At 29.4% G+C, this 22,419-nt stretch overlaps 2 protein-coding genes across 3 annotated transcripts in view; one reads left to right on the top strand and one right to left on the bottom strand.

Annotated features, from left to right (window-relative positions):
* Window positions 1–11,296, top strand: part of LOC136972316 (ribonucleoside-diphosphate reductase large subunit-like) — a 62,567-nt gene extending 51,271 nt beyond the window's left edge. Inside the window, exons 13-16 of one of the 2 annotated variants that reach the window (XM_067266878.1) lie at window positions 4,794–4,929; window positions 6,163–6,258; window positions 6,329–6,517; window positions 10,849–11,296. In XM_067266878.1, the coding sequence (XP_067122979.1) occupies window positions 4,794–4,929; window positions 6,163–6,258; window positions 6,329–6,517; window positions 10,849–10,968 (541 nt within the window). In that variant the 3' untranslated portion in view covers window positions 10,969–11,296. The remainder of the gene's footprint in view (window positions 1–4,793; window positions 4,930–6,162; window positions 6,259–6,328; window positions 6,518–10,848) is intronic. The other variant, XM_067266873.1, reaches the window with a different exon arrangement.
* Window positions 11,297–14,319: 3,023 nt separating this feature from the next.
* Window positions 14,320–15,038, bottom strand: LOC136971842 (U19-ctenitoxin-Pn1a-like). The gene is made up of 4 exons (XM_067266348.1): window positions 14,962–15,038; window positions 14,742–14,847; window positions 14,572–14,669; window positions 14,320–14,453 (listed from the first exon to the last, which is right to left on the bottom strand). Exons 1-4 carry the CDS (start codon window positions 15,007–15,009, stop codon window positions 14,418–14,420), a joined length of 288 nt encoding a protein of 95 aa, XP_067122449.1. The 5' UTR covers window positions 15,010–15,038; the 3' UTR covers window positions 14,320–14,417.
* Between the last annotated feature and the right edge of the window lie 7,381 nt (window positions 15,039–22,419).

Genomic DNA, 22,419 nt, shown 5'->3' on the forward strand with positions numbered 1-22,419 from the left:
AAAAAAAGTCATAAATTGAAAAAATGAAATAAAAGAGTAGCATACCATTAGATAATAGAAGAGAAATATTAAATTTAAAAAAAAAAAATAAATTAGACATTTAGAATATTTAATTTATAATTGATATCACTCTAAATCTAAATTATTATTTACTAAATAAGTTTATTAAAAAGATTTCATACAAAATCAATTTAATACGTAAAATGAAGAATTATATGACTAGCAATTAAACATATTAACACTAAGTGGTGTGAATGATGTGTTTATCACTGATGGCTAACTTATATCACATTCTGTTCGTGAGAAACCCTACTGAGGAGGCCAATAGAGGCAAAATGCATTTAGGTTGAGTATGATGTAAAATAAAAAATTTTTTCTCTCAGAATTAACCTGTTTTGTTTTTATCTTTTTTAACCCCAGCTCTTATTCTGTTTTAAATAAATGAATTATAGTCTTGGAATTTTTTAGCCTCCATAAGTCAGAAAGGATTGGAGAATTATTTTTCTGTGTACTGGTTAATTGTACAAATAATTAAAGACTGATTATCTGACTCCATTGTTTTTTAAATAAAAAATTTTTATTTTTATTAATATAAATATTCACTAATTTAATTTGCTAGTGTTTAAAATTTATATGAATTGTACCACATCATATCAACAAGTCAAAACAAAAAAAAAAAAAACGCACTTGGACAATACGATAACACTAATGACTAACTGATTTGGCGTGTTTAACATTTATTTGCACTAACAAAAATTTCTAGTGAATATATAATAAGATTCCAAAGGGTAACAATAAAATAAGATTCACATTACAGATGTAAATCTTATTTTATTATTACCTTTTGGAGAATCTATAAAAACTTTAAAGAAAAAATGAAGTCGGTTCTTGAATTTAAAAATTTCTATAAAATTGAAATCATAATAGATTGTTCCTGCAATTCCATTATGATCTTTGAATGATTCTCTTTAAAAATAACTTTTCGCTAATCATTCTAAAATGAATCAGAAGTCAAAATATAACTGATTTTATGTGTTAGATATAGCAGAAACTTTAGCAGACCATAAAGTCCAAAATTTTCTTTTTTAATCCTTTGGTACACTTTGTTTTTATGCACCCTCTTGCCAAATATGATCAGAATTTTAAAAAATACATGTGGTTTTTGGCTTGTTTAACAAAGCTTGTTTTCAGGAAACTTAAGATTTTTAACTGGAAAAGCTGAAAATGTCTGGGAATTTAAGTGATGAAGAGTAGGAACCCTGGTAAATGCCAAGGGATGGTTGTTCATGTTATACTCTTCTCTACCTGCACTTAAAAATCAACAAACAATAAAAGCCCTTTAAGATGCAGTCTTTTTATTTAAACTTCAAATGTTTTCAGTCAACTGACTGAAAACATTAGAAGTTTAAATAAAAAGACTGCATCTTAAAGGGTTTTTTTGGTTTGTTCATGTTATAATTGCATATCTAACGGGTTGTTACTATTTGTAGAATTAGAACAGAAAATTCTTGAAAATATTTAAAATTTTCAGAAATGTTTGTAGTCATTATTATTAAAATTTAAAGATAAAATAAATTAGTGAACTTCAGAAATATAGGTTGTTAAAGTGATACATTTAATTTCTAGTGAAGAAGATGAAAGTTAGGAATTATGTATTATTGACATAATAACACAAATAATTTAGAAAGAAAAGAATCGGCCCGGAGTGGGACTCGAACCTGCAATCCTGCTTACTCTGCGGATGTGTTCCCAGTTACACTTCCTGGACCTCTGGTCCAATCTTCTCTTCCAGTATATATAAGCTTACATTTGTAATAATGTTAATACATTTGTATTGTAATAACCGTCGATGATGATAACGTAAAATAAACTTCACATATTATATTAATTAGAAACAATGATATATATTATCATTACTTCTGAATTAATAATATTTCTATAAGAATTATTATTCTGAAGAATTGCATAATTTGAGACTTCTTGTAAATGTAGATTGTCAATTGTTTTATTTTTTCTATTCACCAATCTAATCTGACATTGGTTTATGATATCTTTGAATTGAAATGTGAAGAATGTTAGAAGCTTCCAAATTTGTCCAAATATGCCATTATGTACCCATGTAAATTTTTATGCTTTAAGTAAACATTAGTTCTTGTTGTTTGTTGTTATTTTTATTATGCAGTGGTTGAGATAATAGCTAGTATGTCTTACTCTTTAACTATGACTTTTCTCTGGCATGCAACCCAGGATTCACCTTAAAAAATAAATAACCAATATCTTTGCTGAATTGTATATTTTAACTTAATAGAATACAGTTTTATTAAGTAGATCTCAGTTGTATATATTGTAATAATTAACTGTTTTAGTAATAATAAGTAATAAGAAAATGAAACAAATATCCTATTTTTAAGATAGTTGCCTCTGTGATATATTAACTCACAAATAGGATTGCCAAGTTAGCAGAGAATCTGCTAAATCTAACTTTCCTGTACTATTGTGTAGCCTCTAAACCAAATATGCTTCCAAAAATTTCAGTCAGCACATGAGAAAATTTTTCATTACCTTTGTAAATTTTGGCATGCATGCTTAAAAAGGTATAGAAAAATTATTGCCAAATCACTAGCTGGTTTGAAATATTGCCAGGCCTAGCAACAGTGCTAACGGGTTGTTACTATTTGTAGAATTAGAACAGAAAATTCTTGAAAATATTTAAAATTTTCAGAAATGTTTGTAGTCATTATTATTAAAATTTAAAGATAAAATAAATTAGTGAACTTCAGAAATATAGGTTGTTAAATCCTGTCCATCATTAAAAAAGGATCCAGCCAGCAAAGTTTTTATAAGCAAGCAGAATAAGCAAGCACACTGTCAAATTGCTCTGTAATTTGTTAAAATCCATCACAACTGAAGTACTTAAAATAAGATTTATGTACTAAGCATATTCTGTTAGTGTTTAGATTCATACTTTTTAACGAAAATCTTTATTAATTATAATAAAAATTGATTATAGTTTATGAAACAAATGAATATTTATTAATATCATTACTTATGCAAAATTCTCTACTAAATGCCTATCATTTTCTAGAAAAAACAATATGTATTTAGTAGCTATACACAGTGTGGTAACTAGCTTTTCATCTGTCCTGTGCAAGGTTCTATTTTAAATTCTTAATGTTTTGTGGACGAATGATAAAACAACTGTTTATAAATAATATTTGTGTATCTAAAAAAAATACAAGATCATTCATATGTATTAATACACAAAAGTAATATTATAGTATTCTAGTTTCATTTTCTGTTGACTCCATAGTAGATTAACCAAGTCAAAATGCTAATATTTTAAGGGACAAAGGGACCATTCTTGATATATTCTTATCTGGAACATTGAATAACTATATTGGCATATCGGACCAGTATTAGTAACATCTCTAGTTGTAATTCTTTTTCCTGATGTGTAAATGTGAATTGTAAAAATGCATTAAAAATTAAAAAATAAAGGAAAACAGAAACTTAAAGCTTGGGAGAATATAAAGGCCAAATATATTATTTTTCCAAATTATAACAATATGAAATAAATAAATTAAAGCAATATTTAAAACTAAGAATTGCCAAGTTTAACAAGAAAGTAATCATTTTTAGTATGTATGAAGAGTTTCAAATACTTGAAAAGTCAGAAATAAGAAAAAAAAATGTTTTTCTTCTCTATGTTGTACTGTAAATTAAAATTGGATTCATTATAAACTACAAAAATAATCACTCATACCTTTCATACAAAAGGTATGAATGTTTGCTTTTGTTGTCTGTGTTGTTTTTTAATTTAATTAGTGCGTACTCGAATCTGTAAAAGAAAAATTAAATCACTAAGGGTACGTTCGTAAAGTCGAATGAGTTAAACGAGAATGACGTCATCATTATTCTTATTTCATTAGACTTTTCGAACAATTCGTTTATAACTAACTGGCCGTTTCTAAAATCAAGGATACGAATGTTGCTAGTGCAGCCTTATCCGAAATATTTTTCTTAGATTGCTTCGGATGGACAGTTATTTCAAACATTTCACCTTTTAATTCACAATTTAAACGCTCGAGTAGATTTAGAAATATTGATATCATTGGGCGCCATTTTCTTAATGAAGTAAACTAACTTTCCTTCGTGAGCTTCATTAGAGTTTCGTTCGAAGCGTCATCACCACGGAGCATACGCACTGAGCGAGACTACTACTTTTCGAACGATTTGTTACTAATGCATTTAACTCGTTTGACTTTATGAATGTACCCTAAGTTAACTTATAATTCAGATATGTGTTGAATCTACAACTGATCCACAGTGATTACTGATTTTAATTGAATTTTTAATTTAAATTATATTCTAGATTTAATACAACATGGTTAGTATGGTTATATTATTTGGTACTTATGATTGTAAAATTAGGCTTATGTGATATTACGAAATCACAAATAATTTAAAAATATTAAGTTTCTATGTTATAAAATTTAATTTAGTATTAGTTACATTTTAAGTTATGTCTTCATTTATCAAAGCATTTAATGTTTTCAATAATTGAGATCAGTAATAATTTTGTCTTATATATATGTAATTTTTACACATGTATGTATATTTTCTTTTTGTTTTGTATATATTTTACGTTTATATTCTATGCACTGTAAATAAATTTAATTTAAAAGATTTTATTTTAAAAATTAATATAAATATAAATATTCATTAGTTTTTAATAAATAGATTGTACAATATTTTTATTTTATTATATATAATAATACAATCAATTTCATTAGGTATGGATTAAGAAATAGTCTTCTAATTACCCTTTCTCCAACTCATCATACTGATGAGATTCTAGGAAATATTGAATCTGTTTGTTGTATTACAAATAATATCAGTACTAAGAATGCTCAAATTGGAAGCTTTCAGGTAAAAGAATGCTTTATAAAAGTTTAAATATTTTAATGTTTAATTTACATTTTATTTATATGATATGCATTGTTTATGGTGCAGTAGAATCTGTTTATTTTAATTAAATATTGTTATCAGTCATTTAATGTTCTCAAAATTAGCATGTTTCAAAAACACGAGTTGAAATACACCTATAAAATTTCATTTATTGTTACCAGAGTTTGGTTACAGTTAACATTATCTTCCAATCAATAGGCAAAAGTTCTTTTTGTGCGATTTGTTTGTAACATGTGGCTGATAACAAGTAACCATTGTTAGTCTTACTAGTTAGTGAAACAGTACTTTAAACATTAAATGTTAATTGCTTCAATTGTCATTTGCTTTGCTTACACTAGGGATTAAATTAATGCTGTTTGTACTTTCCCAGTTCTGTTATATATAACAGAATGAAAGTATGGTGATCAGGCAAAAATGACCCCCTCCCAAGATTTTTATATTTTTGGACTCGGGATCTTAAAGTTTAATAACTGTTGTGCTTTTTGTTGAAAATTTTAGAAATTTTGCAGGTAGGTTTGTGTATTAGAGGATTGATGCTATTAATTTTTAATAAAAGGAGTCAAGGGTTAAAGGTCAAGGGAGTGGGGACATAAAGGAGGTTGTGTGTCATATCTCCAGTAGGTCAGAGTATGATGATGATTTTACTCATTATTAGCATTTACAATTTTTTATAAAATCCACCCCTACTCCCAAAATTAAGTTTTTTTTGCCATTGTATAATAATTAAAATATAAAATGTTTTTAATAATAAAATATCATAACAGACGCACCACGCATGCAATTTTAAATGTTGCCGGGAAAGTTAAGCAACTTTTTGCTTGATTTTCTTCCTCAGTTATGTGCTAAATATTCTTAAAGACTATATTGTAAAAACAGCAGACAAATACTTCTGTATTAATTATTATTAATTAATATTGTAATTAAGTTATATATTTTTTAAACTGTTTTAACACACCTTTTTAATGTCAGAATTCAATTAGTGAAATTTGATTATATTGAATAAGCAGAATTTCACTAATTGTAGCCTTATTTACTTATCCTATTTAATAATATCAATCAGTTATTGCTATCAATAAAGGTAAGTACCAAACTTATTAAACTGAAATAAGATATCTTTATGTGTAATTTATTTATTTATTTGTGATATTTCACAAAAATAATAATTATAAAAATGAAATTTGTTTATTATTATAGGTGGTTAATAATCTTTTATTGAAAGATTTAACAGATAAAGGATTATGGAATGAAGATGTTAAAAATCAAATAATTGAAAATAATGGCTCAATACAAGTAATGAATTTAAATTATTTCATAAGATGATATTACTAGATAAGTGTGTTTATAATGCTCTTTGTTCCAGAATATTGATTGCATTCCAGATGATTTGAAACTTTTATATAGAACTGTTTGGGAAATACCCCAAAAAGTAATTATCAAAATGGCTGCAGATAGAGGTGCTTTTATTGATCAAAGCCAGTCAATCAGTATATATTTTAAAGATCCTAATTATGGAAAGATGACCAGTATGCATTTTTATAGTTGGAGAGCTGTAAGTAATAACTGATATACAAGATAATGTACAAAATTATAAGTTTTAAGTGAATATTTCTTGTTAAGGTTTATGAATATAATGTAAAATATGTATAGACTAGCAGGTAGGCCCGTCATTGCTCCGGCAAAAGTAACGATAGCAAAGATTAAGATTATTACGTTATAGTCAACCTTACCCGTTTTCACAGAGTGCAAGAATTAGGTCTTCTTGTTTCCGGACTAATTAGAGAATTTTTAGATGGGTCTAAAAATATGTTCGATTTCCTGCAGAAACGAAAAAAAACTGCATCTGTGTCTTGCACTTTCTCTTAACAATTTCATTGTTACGTAACACTTCCATTGTTGATGGAAGTGTTAAGCCTTAATCCTGTCTCTCCCCTGTGGGGAGGTATTTTGAAAAATCCCTTCTTAGTGTGCGTTCTCGTGACATACCCTAACTGTGTATCAAATTTCAACTTTCAACTCCTAACCGTTTGGGCTCTGTGCTGATTATTATTATTATTATTATTATCATCATTATCAACTTGTCTCGATTATATATATAGATACACATTCGTGTACAAATAAGTATAATCATTCAATCCATAGATAGAGCAAAAGACAAATAAAATAAATAACAGAAAACTTATATGAACATTTTCTGAAAATAAAAATATCCAAGATTAGCTAAATATATTATTAAAAAGTGCAAATTTATGCAAAAGCAGTTTATGCATTAGCATGGCATTGTTTCTGGTATGTATTAAGGATGAGATGGAATGAGTACACAAGAATAAAACACATTGGAATGGATGAAAACTACACATTATACCAGTAGGAAATGTTTCTTTAATATTAAGAATCATGGGTAAGTTATAACAAGAGCAATTACAATAAATATATGAATTGCAGCACCAGGGAACAGCATAATTTGCCCCAACATAACACTTTACACCACTTTTTCAAGGAGGGTTATAAAGGTAATCTTAGATAATAAGGAGGTGTTTGAAGATGTGTAGAATGTAATGAATGAGAAACCAGTTTGTTATGAGAATGTGTAGGAAATAAAGGATGGTTTTCAGATGAGGGAGATTGTTCTAATGGGGTGCAAATAATGAAGAATTCTTATTTCTCTGAGGTTCTTCTTTATCATTACACCAAAAGTGCAGGGAAGTATCAAGAGATACAAAATTATTTGGGACACTTTTCAGCTTGTCAACATGTCATTTCCATTGAATACCATTAGCAAGTTTTGTTAAATAAGTAACAGGAAAGAATCTTTACAACTACCTGCAGTCCAATATGAATAATTGCAATAGTCTGTTGTAAAAACACTTTTGAAAAGAAATGACTAAAGTTTTTTCAGAACCATACATTATGTCTAGTCTTTCACATGATTTCCTTCCAAATATAAACTCATGTAAGCTTTTTATTAGTTGAGTAGTGAGTAAGTAGTTCTATCAGTAGATAGAAAGTTGATTAATGCTTTAAATTACATTCTTGCAGTATTTTCTTTATATATATTTTATAGATGATTTAAATGTGCTGATGAAGTCTTCTATCATACCAATGTACCCATTGGTAACAGCATCCTAATTAGATCTAATTGCCTTATGAGTGATAAAAGTGTTAAGTGAGCAACATGCTTTGACAAAGGCTTCACTAGTAAAAGGAAGTGAAGTAAGTTGTAAACTAAACAAGGAAGTAGCCACTTTATTAGCAGAATTGTCAGCAAAGGTTTTATTTGTCATAGTCCTAGACAGGAAATCCACAATGAAATTATAAGGAAACACAATTGATTGTGAAGTTATAATCATTTAGGATGATATTCCATTTCTGAAATCTTGCTGCTATGACATCATTTTGGCTATAAGAGTCAGCCTAGTCTTTGTACAATGACAACCTAAGAGGTATCAACAAAACTGTTTTATTAAAAAAAATGATTGAAGGTGCATCTTTCTCAATTTGAGAGAATCTAGATTGAGTAGATGTTAATGTGGTATTTACAAGTAGAATTGGAAAATTTATATTGCCAATAATGTGAAAAAAGTAACACCTATAGACCAATATCTTTATATGGATTGTAATGAACAAGTAGCTTACATTTTTTAGTATTTCTTTAGCTGTTTGGAATGCAAGGTTATGAACCTTAGTCCAGCTCTAACCTGTGCCTTTATGAAATAGTTTGTAAGTATGTTGGAGGCATTCAGGAAAGCCTGATACAAATTTGGAATAATAATTTAACATTTCCAAGAATGAACAAAGTAAATGGATATCATAGGGCTTATCTGCTTTTAAAAATAGGATCAGCTTGGAATGGATAGGTGCAATTTCTTTAGATAATTCAAAATACAATTTAATGAATTTCTGGAGAAATTTGTATTTACTCCTTTTTAACTTTAACATCTTCTTTTGCATAAATTGAAAGAATTTGTTTAATATTTACTAGGTGATCTGAACAGCTGACATTCAAGAGACAACAGTGTCAAAGTAGGGTCATGTCTTTATCTTATATGAACACACAATTCTTTTTAAGTCTTCAATAAGTTTTCTGTGGATTTTTGAGTTGGCAAAGATTTCTCAGTAATTTATACAGGTTTTGGACAAATTTGCTTAACAGAATAGCAATCTTTTTTCTATTGTCTGCAATGTCTGAAGTAAAGAATAATTCTTCTAATTGTTCTATGTATTTTACAGTTAACATTTGAATCTTATGAATCAACATTAATTATATTCAGTGCAAAACACATCCAAGAACCATAAATAACTCCAGTAATTTTCTATTAGTAGTCATTGTAACTTAAAAATAGAACAGAACGTGACTTACTAATGGTGAAAAAACAATGGATGAGCTTGAACTGAGACTTAAAATTCTTTTTGATTATGAGCACAAATAATTGAAAATCCAGAAATTTTCACCAAATTATTGGTATGTATTTAAAATGAGATGGAATGATTACACAAGAACAAAACAGATTGGAGTGGATGGAAACTACACATGATACCAGTAGTAAAAATGTTTCTTTGATACTAAGAATTGTGGATGAAATATGACAACAATTACAACAAATATATCAGTTTTAACAGTAGAGACAGCACAGTTGGCCCTGAATATAACAGTTTAACCATCTAGGACAATTTATTACTATTTTGCATGATACTGACAATGATAATTCTACAAATATGCCACCCATAGATGATTTTATAAAAGGAAGAATTATTAAAAGGCTAAAAGTAGGTCAGTCACAAATGACTCTGAATGTGCCACATAACATATCAAGACTTTGGGCCAGATTTCAAAGAACAATCTGTTAGATGCAACTAAGAAATGGACATCCAAGAATTGCCATTCCTTAACAGGACCGCTGTTTGATGTTAACAGTGCATTGTAACAGAAGAATGTGTGGTAGAAAGCTCTCTGCAGTTTATCTAAAATAAAACGGTTATGGTATCATAAGCTTTTAAAGCTACAAGGGCAAACTTGACTGGCACCCCAATCTATAAAATTCTGTCTGCTCCATCACACCGAAACATGGTACTGGATTTTTTCATAGGATTAAATTCTCACTGTCATCACTGCCCTAGAATATTTTGTCTTTCAAATAAATTTGCATTTAATCCTTTTCAAATTTAAAAATAAATTTATTTAAAATTTCACATTTTGACGAATTTCAAGCAACTTTGATAATTTAATAATATTTATTGCATTTTTATCAAAAGGTAAATTAAATTCATAATTGATAATTAATGTTTACATTCAATCATCATTTTAGTGCCTTTTTTGTTTGAGCAAAGACTTATGAAAATCTGGGCACCGGAATCGATATCCTGACAATTGACCAGATAACTACTATGTTAGACAAAGCTCTGTATGGTATTGCAGTCTCTGATTTTACCAAGAGATAAAATCAAATAGATGGACAACGCCATAAATAAAAAGTTTACTAATTGAATTTTTTATATTCATCATGTAAAGCAAAGTGTTTTGAGCAGTGACAAACTGCCTAGAAAATATTGCTTGACTTGCCTATTATATGCACTTAAGGACTGAGGAAAACACTATGCACACAACTGGCTCAATTTATTACAACAAATTGTGTATTGGTGCTCTGCTAGACTATTGTTTGATTCTTTACTTGATGCTCCACTATGTACTGTACTACATAACCTTAGAATCTGAGATATGGTATATTTATAGTTACACGCTCTCTCTCTCTCTCTCTCTAATGTATATACACATGCACATGTGTATATGCTTTTTAATTTTACTAAATATAAAATTTATGTAATAATATATTTTTTCTTTTTTTAAGTAATTTAACTATTTTAATATTAATTTGAAATCTGTAGGGACTGAAAACTGGCATGAGTAAACTCCATACACCACAGTCATCATTGTTTAACACAAAATCTCCAGCAAGAACAAAAATATATGATAAACAAATAAAAGATGGAAGTATTTATCTGTAACTTAAAATTGATAATTCTACGATACATAAATGTATACAGCATGTAGACACAAACATTGGTTCTCTCCCATATGCTACATTTAAATTACTGTACTATTTAGCAGATGTGAGATGTAGTCAAATACAATACTTGTATTTACACCCTGCACATTTGTAAATATTTTATTTCAGATTTTATAAAATGTAAATGGAAAATATAACTAATAATGACTGTTTTAATATATGTTTTTTATGTTTGTGAATAGGTTTTCCTTTGTTTTTAAAACTGAATTTGTTAATTTTTATATTTGTATTTGCTCAACGAAATTTTTAATAATCAAAAATAAAATTCGAAAATTTGTCAATAATGTTTTTCAATAATCTTCATTCTGGATATCTTGGCATTTAAGCATTAATAAAACATCGTGTAAATACTTAAAACTTAATTATTGTATATTTCCGCAGATAAGACGATAGTTGAATCATAAAAAAAGGCCCCCCAAAATCCAGGGTCGTCTTATAGGACAGATACAAAAAAATTAGATTGAAATTTATATAAATTAAAACCATTATAAAAAAACGGACAAACCGTAATTAAAGCTAAACACCAACCAAATGCCGAAATTTTATCTAATTATTTACTAGTAGAGAGTAGCGCATGTCCACAAAACAGAATAACCCATACGACGTTTTTGTGAATAGTCGAGATCATTACCCAAATGCCCGAATAAGTGCCAGATAACTACTATGACAACAATAGCAAGGCAGTTGCTATTGTTTGCAACAATAGCAAGACAGAAAATAAAATTTGTTCATTCGAAAAATTACGAATAGGACATAATTCCGTATACGCTATACAGTATTATTATCCAGATGATGATCGCCGATCTAAACTAAATTCATAGGCCGTTGATAGTTTGGGGGTCATCTTATAGGACAGATATATGTTAAAACTATAAAACTTTGACGAAAATTTATACCTCGTCTTATCTGAAGGTCATCTTATCTGCGGAAATATACAGTGTATTAGAAATGTTTTCATTTTAATTTAAAAATATCTTCAACTACATTCACCTTATTGTTTCTTAGTACTGGTAGTAATGATATTTCAAATTATAAATTTGTTATTTTATAAAATTAAATTTGAAAAGTCAATCAAAGTGGACATTTTAATTAAGATTACACCTAAGTTGAATAATGCAAATATATGGAAAAAAAAACTTATCAGAAAACATTTATAAATTTTCATTTTTTAAAGCAAACTTTAGGATTCGTGTTGTTTGATTCCAGAACCTTTAATCAAAGAAATAATCATGAGAAGTTTTTCAGTTTTTTTGACATTCTCAATTTAATTTTTATTTACTTACAAAAAGAATTTCATACTACTATTTGCTATTTCTATGCCAAGTAATCATATTTTTTAATATCCATTTGAATCTGTTTAATATTTACACAATTTCATTTACTGTTAAAAATTAACTACTGTTTAATTTTATAGTTTTTCTGAAGGGAATTAGATATAGTAATTTCAATTGTAAAATTATCTGTATTGTTGTTCTAATTCAAAGCTAACTATTAGATTATAGTTTATATCTATTGATCTTCATACTTGACTAATCCTAGATAGGTTCCAGGATAAAATGCAAAATATGTAAACTTTCTGTAAATTTTTTGAATCTCTAGGAGTGTTTCTGTAAGCAGTGATTTATAACTTATATTCCAACTAATGAAAATTTGCATTTAATAATTAGAATCAAAACAAAATTGATTCTAAAATTATATATTTTTAATAATTGTCATATATTGTAAAGCTAATACCTCACTTTATGTCGGTAATTGGTTCCAGGAGAGGCGACTTAAATCGAATTTACTTGTCACTAGGCAAACCACAAATAACCATTCCCAGTTCTGTATTTTATTTATTAGCGAGGTTGAGGCCGAAGTTTTCAACGTGAAAATGTGTATGTCGGATGTTTGGTGTCGCTTTCCTGTAAGCCTAGAAGTTTGGCAATGGTGTTTGGAAAGTCGGTGGAATCAGGCTCGACATTCCAAAGGCCATTGCCAAACTTCTAGACTTACAGGAAAGCGGCACCAAACGCCCGACATAGACATTTTTGCATTGAAAACTTCGACCTCAACTTCGCTATTAATGCATTTTTAATAATATATGGTTAATAAGAATCTATTTTAAGCTTACAACCAAATAGTTTTTTTTTTCTTTACTATATTAAAAACTAAAATTTATTTAAATTTATGAATACATGTACAGTACATACATACTTGTAAATGTACTGTATGTGTTTACAGTACATTGTAGACTCTTTATTTGTTAATGTGGTTTGCTCTAATACATTATAAAATAAAATTATTTTGTAAGGTTAAATAACAAATACAGTTATTAAAAATATTTTGCGATAGTAGAAAATAAACTAATTTACGTTAAATTTACCAATAAAGACCGCTAAATGAGACGACAACACAGAGTCACAGATGTTTTCATATTTCGTTCTCTGGGATTTATGATGTACAGTATTAACATTTACTGTAAATGTACGTATTTTAATATGATTTTATATACTTTTATTCCTATTTGTTGTACAGTAACATGATTTTATGTGCTTTTAACGCTTTTCTAGTGATATTACAACTTCAATATTTGTGACGGACAGACATATAATAAACGGACTAAAGTCGAATAAAATGATTTAAACTTGATTTTTATTTTTTCGTTGATATTTTTTTTGACAAACGATGTATAATCAAGAACGAGTTAACTCGAAACGACGGTAATCCGAGGTATACCTGTACATTTATTTTGTAATTGTACATGGCTATATTTAAATGTTTCATGTTTATTTAAAGATTAATGCACTTGTTATTCATTTATGACAAATGTAAAAAAACAAAATTTGAATACATATGTAATGAGTTGTTGCTGGAATATACAAAGTTCACTCACAGTAAAACTAATACTTAAGATACTTTTGTATGTAAATCTCATAACTACATTTAAATGGCTTTAGGCCTGAGCAGAATTAAAATCATGTTTACATTATGAAATTGTAAGGACTTGGACAGTAAAATCGGCAAGAGGATCCTTTTGTAATGATTAAACAAAACTCGTTAGAAAAAGGTTTTATTTTATCATGAAAATAGTCAGTTAAAAATAATTATGGAATTACAAAAATACTTCCAATTGTCTTATTAGCCCAGTAATTATAAAAATAGAATTTATATTATTTCACTATGTTGTAAGAAGCATTCCCAAAAATACAACTTTGTTTTTTGTAAAAACACCTTGGAAATGAACTGTATATTGGATTATAAGTAGTACTTGTTCTATTATGTCGCCATTTAAAGTATATATCTTACATACAGTTTAATAAAGTATTTGTAAAATTTATTTATTAAGCATTACAAATATGTTTATAAGTATATAAGAACAGTTCATGTTGACTTAAAATCCATCTTTCACTCTGCTTCACATTTGTGTTTCTTCATTATCGTCTGAAAAAACATCAATTTAAAAATTTTTTATTTATTTTTTAAAATAATGTTGAAAGTAAATTTTTGTATTGAAAATATTTTTAAAGTTAAAAAAAACTAATTAAAAACTTGAACTTACTCCTTCCGATTTGCATATAAAACCTTCTGTGCATGGACATCCAAATCTGTAAGCATCTTTATTTGATACTTCGGCTGCGATACCTACGCATTTTTCACCTGGAACAAATAAAATATAAATAGGATTCCTACATTTTACTCAATGCAATTTTTTTGTTATTCATACTTTACCTTCTTTTGGTCTATCCCTGCAAAAACCTTTCTGGAAGGTCATCAACACACAACATTGTGTCTCCTCACAATCTTCTGCATTATGGCAAGATTTAAGTTCAATTGCCTATAAAAATACTATAAATGAATATTTGCAGAGATATTTTAAAATCTTACATATTATTATTTTATTTAAAATATTTTAAATTTTATAAATATATTATGATTTTTTCTACTGTACCTGAATGGCTACAATTATCAAAGCAAAGAATAAAATATATTTTATCATTTTCGTTGGTTAAATTTTTCCAAGTAACTCTTTTAATGTAAAATCAGATATATATATGTAAGAACTTGATTCTTATCATAAAAATTTATCTTGTAATCTGTTTGTTTCTGTGAGAAAGTACTTAGTGTTTTTGATAATATATACTGGGCATATATTAATTAATTATCTTTAATGATTATTCTATCTCAGTATAATTAGATTATATCTGTAGAATACCTAAATGTGTTACTGTTCACACACAAATTTTAATTAACAAGCTTCCTATGGCAGATTACACTGTTAGAGAAATACTTGCTTAATTAAAATGGTTTTAAATTTGGGCAGTGTAGTACCCTGAATCCAATTATGTTTGATCATCTAGCATACTTTAGGAAAAATTTCAAATCCAAATTACTAAGGTTCCAGTCAGTAACAGATCCAGAAGGACCCAAATGGAGGGACTAACTGAAAAATATTTGAACAGATATCTTTTATTAACACTTACCATGACTGACTAGATAAAACCATTTATCACCTGTAATAACTATTAGTGGTCAGTTCTGGAAATGAATCCAGTCCGGTCGAAAAAACTAGGAAATTTTTCGGGATACCATCACTCACCACCCTGTCCTTTATTGTGGACTTAATCTAACTCACTATTGGCCTGAAAAAAAGGCTCCATAGTCCAATTTATCTGTTAGAATAGCCTTTTCTGAGATAAAAATGGATTTACTGTTGCTCCTTAGTTTGTATATCAAACAAATAAAATTTTAATAAGTGGTGAGAACACCTGGTATGAATTTAATAGGAGATACAGTACAGTCTAAACCAGGAGTGGGCAACCTTTTTCTATGTAAGGGCCACATTTAAACTTTTGAACTGACACACCAGAAAAAAAAAGTGGGTAAATCACAATTATTTATTCATATATGATTGTAAATTACTGTCTACTTTTTGCTTTGTTTAAACCTTAATAAATACAATTGTGTGTTTTTCTAATTTTATTGCATTATATTAACTTTATAACTTCGGTTTATATTAAAATAGCAGATAGTTTCTTTTATGGAGTAATAAAGAGAAATTTTATGATCCTGGCATGTAATTATGCTAAAATAATTGTTATAGATGTAGACTGAATTGGAATAAATAAATGTTTTTTCATATGAAAGCATATTATTCAATGTTGAATTGAGTATATGAATATCCACTTTGGCACCGGTGGTCTGGCAAAGTGAATAGACTTCACAATGAAAACTTGAAAGGGTAGTAATTAAATCATAAAAATTGTAAGGGGAAGTATGGTTGTTTATTATTATTTATGTATTTTAATCATTTTTATTCAATAAATTCATATTCTTATAAATAACGAATTATTTTAAATCCAAGTAATGATTGTTTTTTTCTTATTAAAATGATGTTATCTTATTTCTCTTAGTGGAATAATAATTATATTATCACGAATCTCGAATGATATCGACGTATCGCATTGCATCTGTTACATCCGCCCCTAGCATTTGATATATCCGTTTTCACACGAATCCGGTTAAATCGTGCCGTTCTAAATTATCAATTTATTACGTAGATTACAACGTACTGTTTGTCCACTATATATTAAAATTTAATATAGATAACAATTATCCGGAAACATTAATTAAGCATAATTTTGCTTAATTGATATTTCAGGTTTAAGTTAAATGATCGTATCTATGAAGAAAGAAACCACTTTTGTTCCCAAAACTGACATATATCGACAAAAGCGGACCCAGAAATCTTTAGAGGGATTGCCGAAAGGATTACAAAATTTTTTCATACCCGAAATAACCTGGGTTTACCTTAGAAAAAGCTACTAGAAGGGAGTGAAGCTTCTCTCTGCGTACCCTATGAATACGCCCATTTACCCACATGTTGGATATACGAATCATTTCCTATATCCAGAGATGTTCAGACCATATTGTTAGATAGTCATTCGATGTCTATAGTGATTCCATTTCATTACTTCAACTATTTTATGAATTTAACGATAACATTTGATTTCTTTCATGTTCACAGAGGTTCTGCGATCACATCTTTTGGCGTTATAGTATGTCTCTAGTGAATACATTTTGCCATAGAACCAATTTCACTGATGAAACCTATTTTCCAGAAAAGCTAGCTTGCGTTTAATTTAAATACATGGAAAAGGCATAAATTCTACGTGGCAAAAAAGTAAAAAAAAAAAAGAGGCATAGAAATTAACGTGGAAGATCAAGAAAGCTTTTAAATTGGTATTGTATATTGTATGGAGAAGATCACTTCAAATGGAAAATAACTATCATGAACTACAGGATAAAAAGTGGCCAGCCTATTAAACTAGTATTTTAATTTAAATTGCATTTGTTACATTTTAATGTCATATTCATACTACAAAAATATGACATTGTGAACAAATATGATCCTGACATTGTGAACAAATATGTAACTTAATGCATAATAGAGCAGTACTTTCTCTTATTCTTTTTAGAGCTTCGTTTGTTTGTTTAGTTAAGGCAACGCAACACTTGGGCGATCTGCCTAGGGAAATGCCTTTCGGGTGGTCTTTTTAAGGGAAACTGGCCCCTATTTAGGCGTTACAGACGTGGAGAAAACCCAAAAAAACTCCATGTGGCCAGCCCGTCCGAGTGAGGCGCTAACCTACGACCGAACTCCCAGTGTTCAGGAAAAGAAGATCGCTTGGACCACTAGTGGGTCTTCTTTAGAGCTTCAGAGCTTCGTCAGTTATAAGATATTAGAGCGTAAATTTCAAAAACGTCCTGGAAATTTTGAAAGTTGTTTCTAAAAAGAAACATCTCTTGAATGTTTTATGAAATTCCGATCAATTAGAAGTTGTTATAACTGAGAAAGCCTTAAATAAAGTAGACAAAAGTACCGTACTTTGAATATAAAACATTTATAAGGTTGTTCTGTAGTATACCTTGTCACCATCCAAGTACTACATTAAGAATTTTAAAAAATTGATGTATATTACAGTAATAATAAATATTAACATTGTCAGAATTTTAATATTTTAGTAAATAAACTAAGGTGCTGCAACTGTACCATTAACTGGTACAGTTACAGTACCTTAGTTTAGATCTGTTTTATGTTTGATATGTTGAGAAACACGTAAATATATAAACTTTTCTTTATACAAAAAGCCTTATTAATTTAATTCTCTAACAGTAGATGATGCAGCCGAACAGTTCACGTTTAAATAGTTCATCTTAAAATTATTAATTTCTAAATGCAGTAATTGGCAATGTCAATTGCTGGTACAGTTACCCTATTTGAACGGTTCTTTGATTAATAAAAAAGTAACTCGTGAAATTGATGGATTAAAAATTTTTGTTTTTGTATTGCGCAAGTATCGTTAATGCAACATGGTATTTGCACGGTAACTCACAAGTACTACTGCCAATGCAACACGGGTATCTACCAAGGGAGATGTCTCTCGGGAGGGCTTTCAGTGGGAAACTGGTCCCTAGTTAGGTGTTAGACACGTGAAGAAAACCGTGAAAACTTCACTGGCCAGTTCGTTGGTCAAGTACGAACCCACAATCAACCTGCTTATGATCGGTTGTTTTATTCACTTGGCCACTAGACACCAGAAAATTTGATTGAGGGAGCGTAAGCAGAGCTTTGAGTAAGTCAAAGTTTTGTCTGTGATCTAAGTTTAACGCAACCGCACGACCACTGAACGTGATTTTTCGTAGATATGTACAACTCGGCAAGGGCCATGTCGTGGCCACTTCGAAATTATGAAATTCGATCTAAGAGCCGAAATATTCCAGGTTAAAGTTTGCCAAGTCGGTTGTAAGTTGGTCGCGTGGTACGTGACAATCGAGTTTCCGATTGCTGTCAATTTACATTGATCTCTGCGACATTTTTTTTAAATTTTAGATTAAGATCTGTTATAAACCCTTTGATTGCACAGTTTCAGTTTTCTAAGCCGCGGAGCTCAGTTTCGTTTTCCTAGAAAACACCTAATCTGCCATGATTCGAGCCAGGATACATAATAATTGTTTCTTATTTTTAATAAAATATAGGTAACACTTAATAGAAGTATTTTAAGATTGCATTAATGGTATTCACATTGCACCACTAATGGCTTCATTTCTCTATTTAACCGATCCTGTATCAGAATGTTTCGGGAATGGTCTGGCCAGTGACGTCCACAGACTTTGAAGAAGGGGTACACGCTATGAAAAGGCTATGAAAAAGGGTCTCATAATTACACAAGGAGCTTCAAACTCTATGAAACGCGCTCACAAGTGACTCGGGGCTAACTTGGCCTCGAAAACAAGGAATGGGGTTTTGGTCAAAATACGACGAAGTTGCATGGGTCAATGGACAAATATTGTTCGTTAGTTTCTTTTATATTTGCAGAATAAGCTAGGAGTCACAAATTTCCTGTTGTTTGGGACACTCTTAAAAGGGCAATTGAGACGAAAATAGGGCGTGTGCTCCAAGTGCCCCAATATACGGCGCCCCTGGGTCTGTCCCAGTCCTTCTCCGTTGCGATCTGGCCGAATCCATATACCGTATTTTACGGACTATAAGACGCACCTTAATTTTTAAACAATTTATAAAAAAATACCTATAAGACGCACCTGAATTTTGGAGACAATTTTCGAAGAAAAAAGTGCTTCTTATAGTCCGTAAAATACGGTAGCCTAATTGAAAAAGTTCTCTTAGTACCCACAAGGCAAGAAAATAAAAGAACCGTTCTCTTATCTAGAAAGTGAAACTACAAAAATAAAATCCTGTATTTTTCCGAAAATATACCTGCCATGGAATACTTCGACAAAATCTGAGTTATTTTTTCCTCTTATTCAAAGTATTCCGGAATTAAATGTTGATATTCATTTGGTGTATGCATCTGATAGACGTTTTGTTTCTCTCTTTACATGATCTCTCTATCTAGGGTGAAAATTTCACGTTGGTTATAGGCGCCTTTTTACGATGGGAGTTGTTTCTCGTGAAAGATTGGCTAATTTAATGGCTTTATTACAAACTGTCGATCATTAAGAGTCAAGTCTATCAAAAGGAGAGAGAATTTAAAGCTACAGTCTGTCTATGGAAAGAATCAACTTGGGCATCAGCCATTGATCGCTCAGTTGTGGCAAGATACTTCACGTTTCTTCCTCCATCACGCTTAACGTTGCTCTCAAGTCTATTCTTTCCATAGACAGACTGCAGTAATTTGTATCTTGTGTTGAAATTTGTGAAAAATATAGTCCAATGTAAATTGCTATGGTCAAGAAAATGTAACAATCTTTGACTTACTCGATGCAAGATTTGAGTTTAGATAAGTACACAATAATCTGTATCGAATCTGATTTGAAATTTTGTGGTTTTCATGGTAAATTAAGATCATTCATGCCAGCTAACCTTATCATACATTAACACATCGCGTAAAAAAATCTAATCACAATGCATGTTCTCGTTTGTTGTGTGGTCAAATTAAATCTCCTGAAGATACAATAAATTTTAATTCGAAAAAATTTACATTTAAGTTTGACTTTATTATAAAAGCATTGGAACCTCGCCCACAAAAACAATGTACAGTAGAGCGTCGATAAGTGGAACCAATTGGGGACTGGGGTCCTTCCAGTTAATGATTTGTTCCAGTTTCCGACTTTGTGCGAAAAAATACATTAACCTGTCCGATGTTGAAATTTTTCTCCGTTTCGTATCGCTTCCTGTTGAATTTTTCTCCGTTGCGTGTCGCTTTCGTGTTGAATTTTCGTCGATTTTAAGCCTAACGAAAATTTTTATAATAATCATCGAGGCTATCGTATCGTTAAAAATTATTTCTGCATTTTGTACAAACAAAATAAATATATTAAAGAATATAAAAAAACATGAAAATTATACTTTAGAAGTAAATTTAGTATCAAAAACATTCGATTCAGCACGACACAGTCCGACTGAAAATCGTTCCACTTTCCGGCCATTCCACTTACCGACGTTCCACTTATCGACGCTCTACTGTATTTCATATTTTTTTTCCTATCATCAAAGATAAAAGTAAAGCAATCTGTGTTGTCACTATATGAAGATGTATAGGGTAACTGAGTGCACTGAGGCTCATCATTTCAAAGTGATCAGCACAGCAGATGAGACTATTTTCAAATTTAGGTTAGATATAAAAATTTAATGAAATTTATTATATAAGAAATTATTTTAAATATTACTCATATTATTCATGTATTGTATTTATTAATTTCACACAATTAATCGAATATTCGGTGTATATTGAATATTTTTATTAGTAAATTTAAATCTTTGGTATTCATTGAAGGCTCCTGGAATAAATTTCGTTTGAGTTGATTGAGGAACAAATTACATTTTTAATAGAAGAAAATAATATTTTCCTGTTTAAAAGCTTTTGTGATTGTACAGAATTTTCTTCTTTAATTATGTAAAATTAAATTATATGTTTTCATTTTCTGTTCAGCGAGCTGTAAGAAGCCATTGTAGTCGTATTGTAGTTTCGTTTAATTAATATCAGATGGCGCGAGTAACTACTTTCGTCCCCAGAGTATGAAGACACCTAAAGCTACTTATTATAGGATAATTCCGCCATGTTTTCTCCTCAAAAAATGTTTTTGTATTCAAGGAAATGTTTTAGTTTTTTCATATTAAAAGACAGAAATCAAATAAATAACAGCTGATATTTAAGTCCTCAACAGTAGCATAACCAGGAACTCTGTGCCCCCTTATCTTTGTAAATAAATTAAAAAAAAAAAAAAAACAACAAATAAGTATAGAGAAAAATTCGAATGTGACAAACACATTTATACACACGTATACACAATATACTCTCCATCTATACACAACTCTATACCATTCGCAATGGTATAGAGGTGGTAAAGTAAACATAGTTTGCTTGGGCTCACCTACGCTCCTAGCTGCACCACTGGTCCTTAAAAAGACAGTATTAAACATGTATTAATGTACTTTTTTTATGTATATAGAATCTACTTTTATTGATGTTTTCATTGATTTCATGTTTTCAATTTGCATCAACATTTTTTTCAATTCGCTAAAAAGATAGCAAAGTTTTTTAATAAATACGTTATTTAAAGGCAGAAAACTTTAAATACTTGTAACCATAAATAATTAAATTGTAACTAAATTAACTCATTCCATTTTAAACTTGAGAGATTAAGAGAAAAATTGTAATATTTATCAATTAGGACAATAACATTTGAGAGGAGTCCAGCTTATAATAGTATAAAAGAAAAATACTTAAACTGATATTTTTAAACATCTTTACGACGAAGAAAAAAACTGCTATCAACATTAATGAGATGAGGGATTTCTTTCATCATTCTTGTTCTGGAATAAGGATTACATAACATCCCTACATTCAGCTTATTACTCGAGTTAGCTATAAAGCCTAGGGAATCG

Source organism: Centruroides vittatus, unplaced genomic scaffold (genome assembly GCF_030686945.1).
Source record: "Centruroides vittatus isolate TY-2023 unplaced genomic scaffold, ASM3068694v2 contig_1057, whole genome shotgun sequence".
Classification (NCBI taxonomy): domain Eukaryota; kingdom Metazoa; phylum Arthropoda; class Arachnida; order Scorpiones; family Buthidae; genus Centruroides; species Centruroides vittatus.

What these genes read in the sequence shown, in the direction of transcription:
- LOC136971842 (XM_067266348.1), bottom strand. Translation starts at nt 15,009, where the DNA reads ATGATAAAATATATTTTATTCTTTGCTTTGATAATTGTAGCCATTCAG. An exon ending in TGATAATTGTAGCCATTCAG is followed by an intron (nt 14,848 to 14,961) that starts GTACAGTAGAAA and finishes GTATTTTTATAG; the next exon opens with GCAATTGAACTTAAATCTTG. An exon ending in TTATATGCAAATCGGAAGGA is followed by an intron (nt 14,454 to 14,571) that starts GTAAGTTCAAGT and finishes ATGTTTTTTCAG; the next exon opens with ACGATAATGAAGAAACACAA.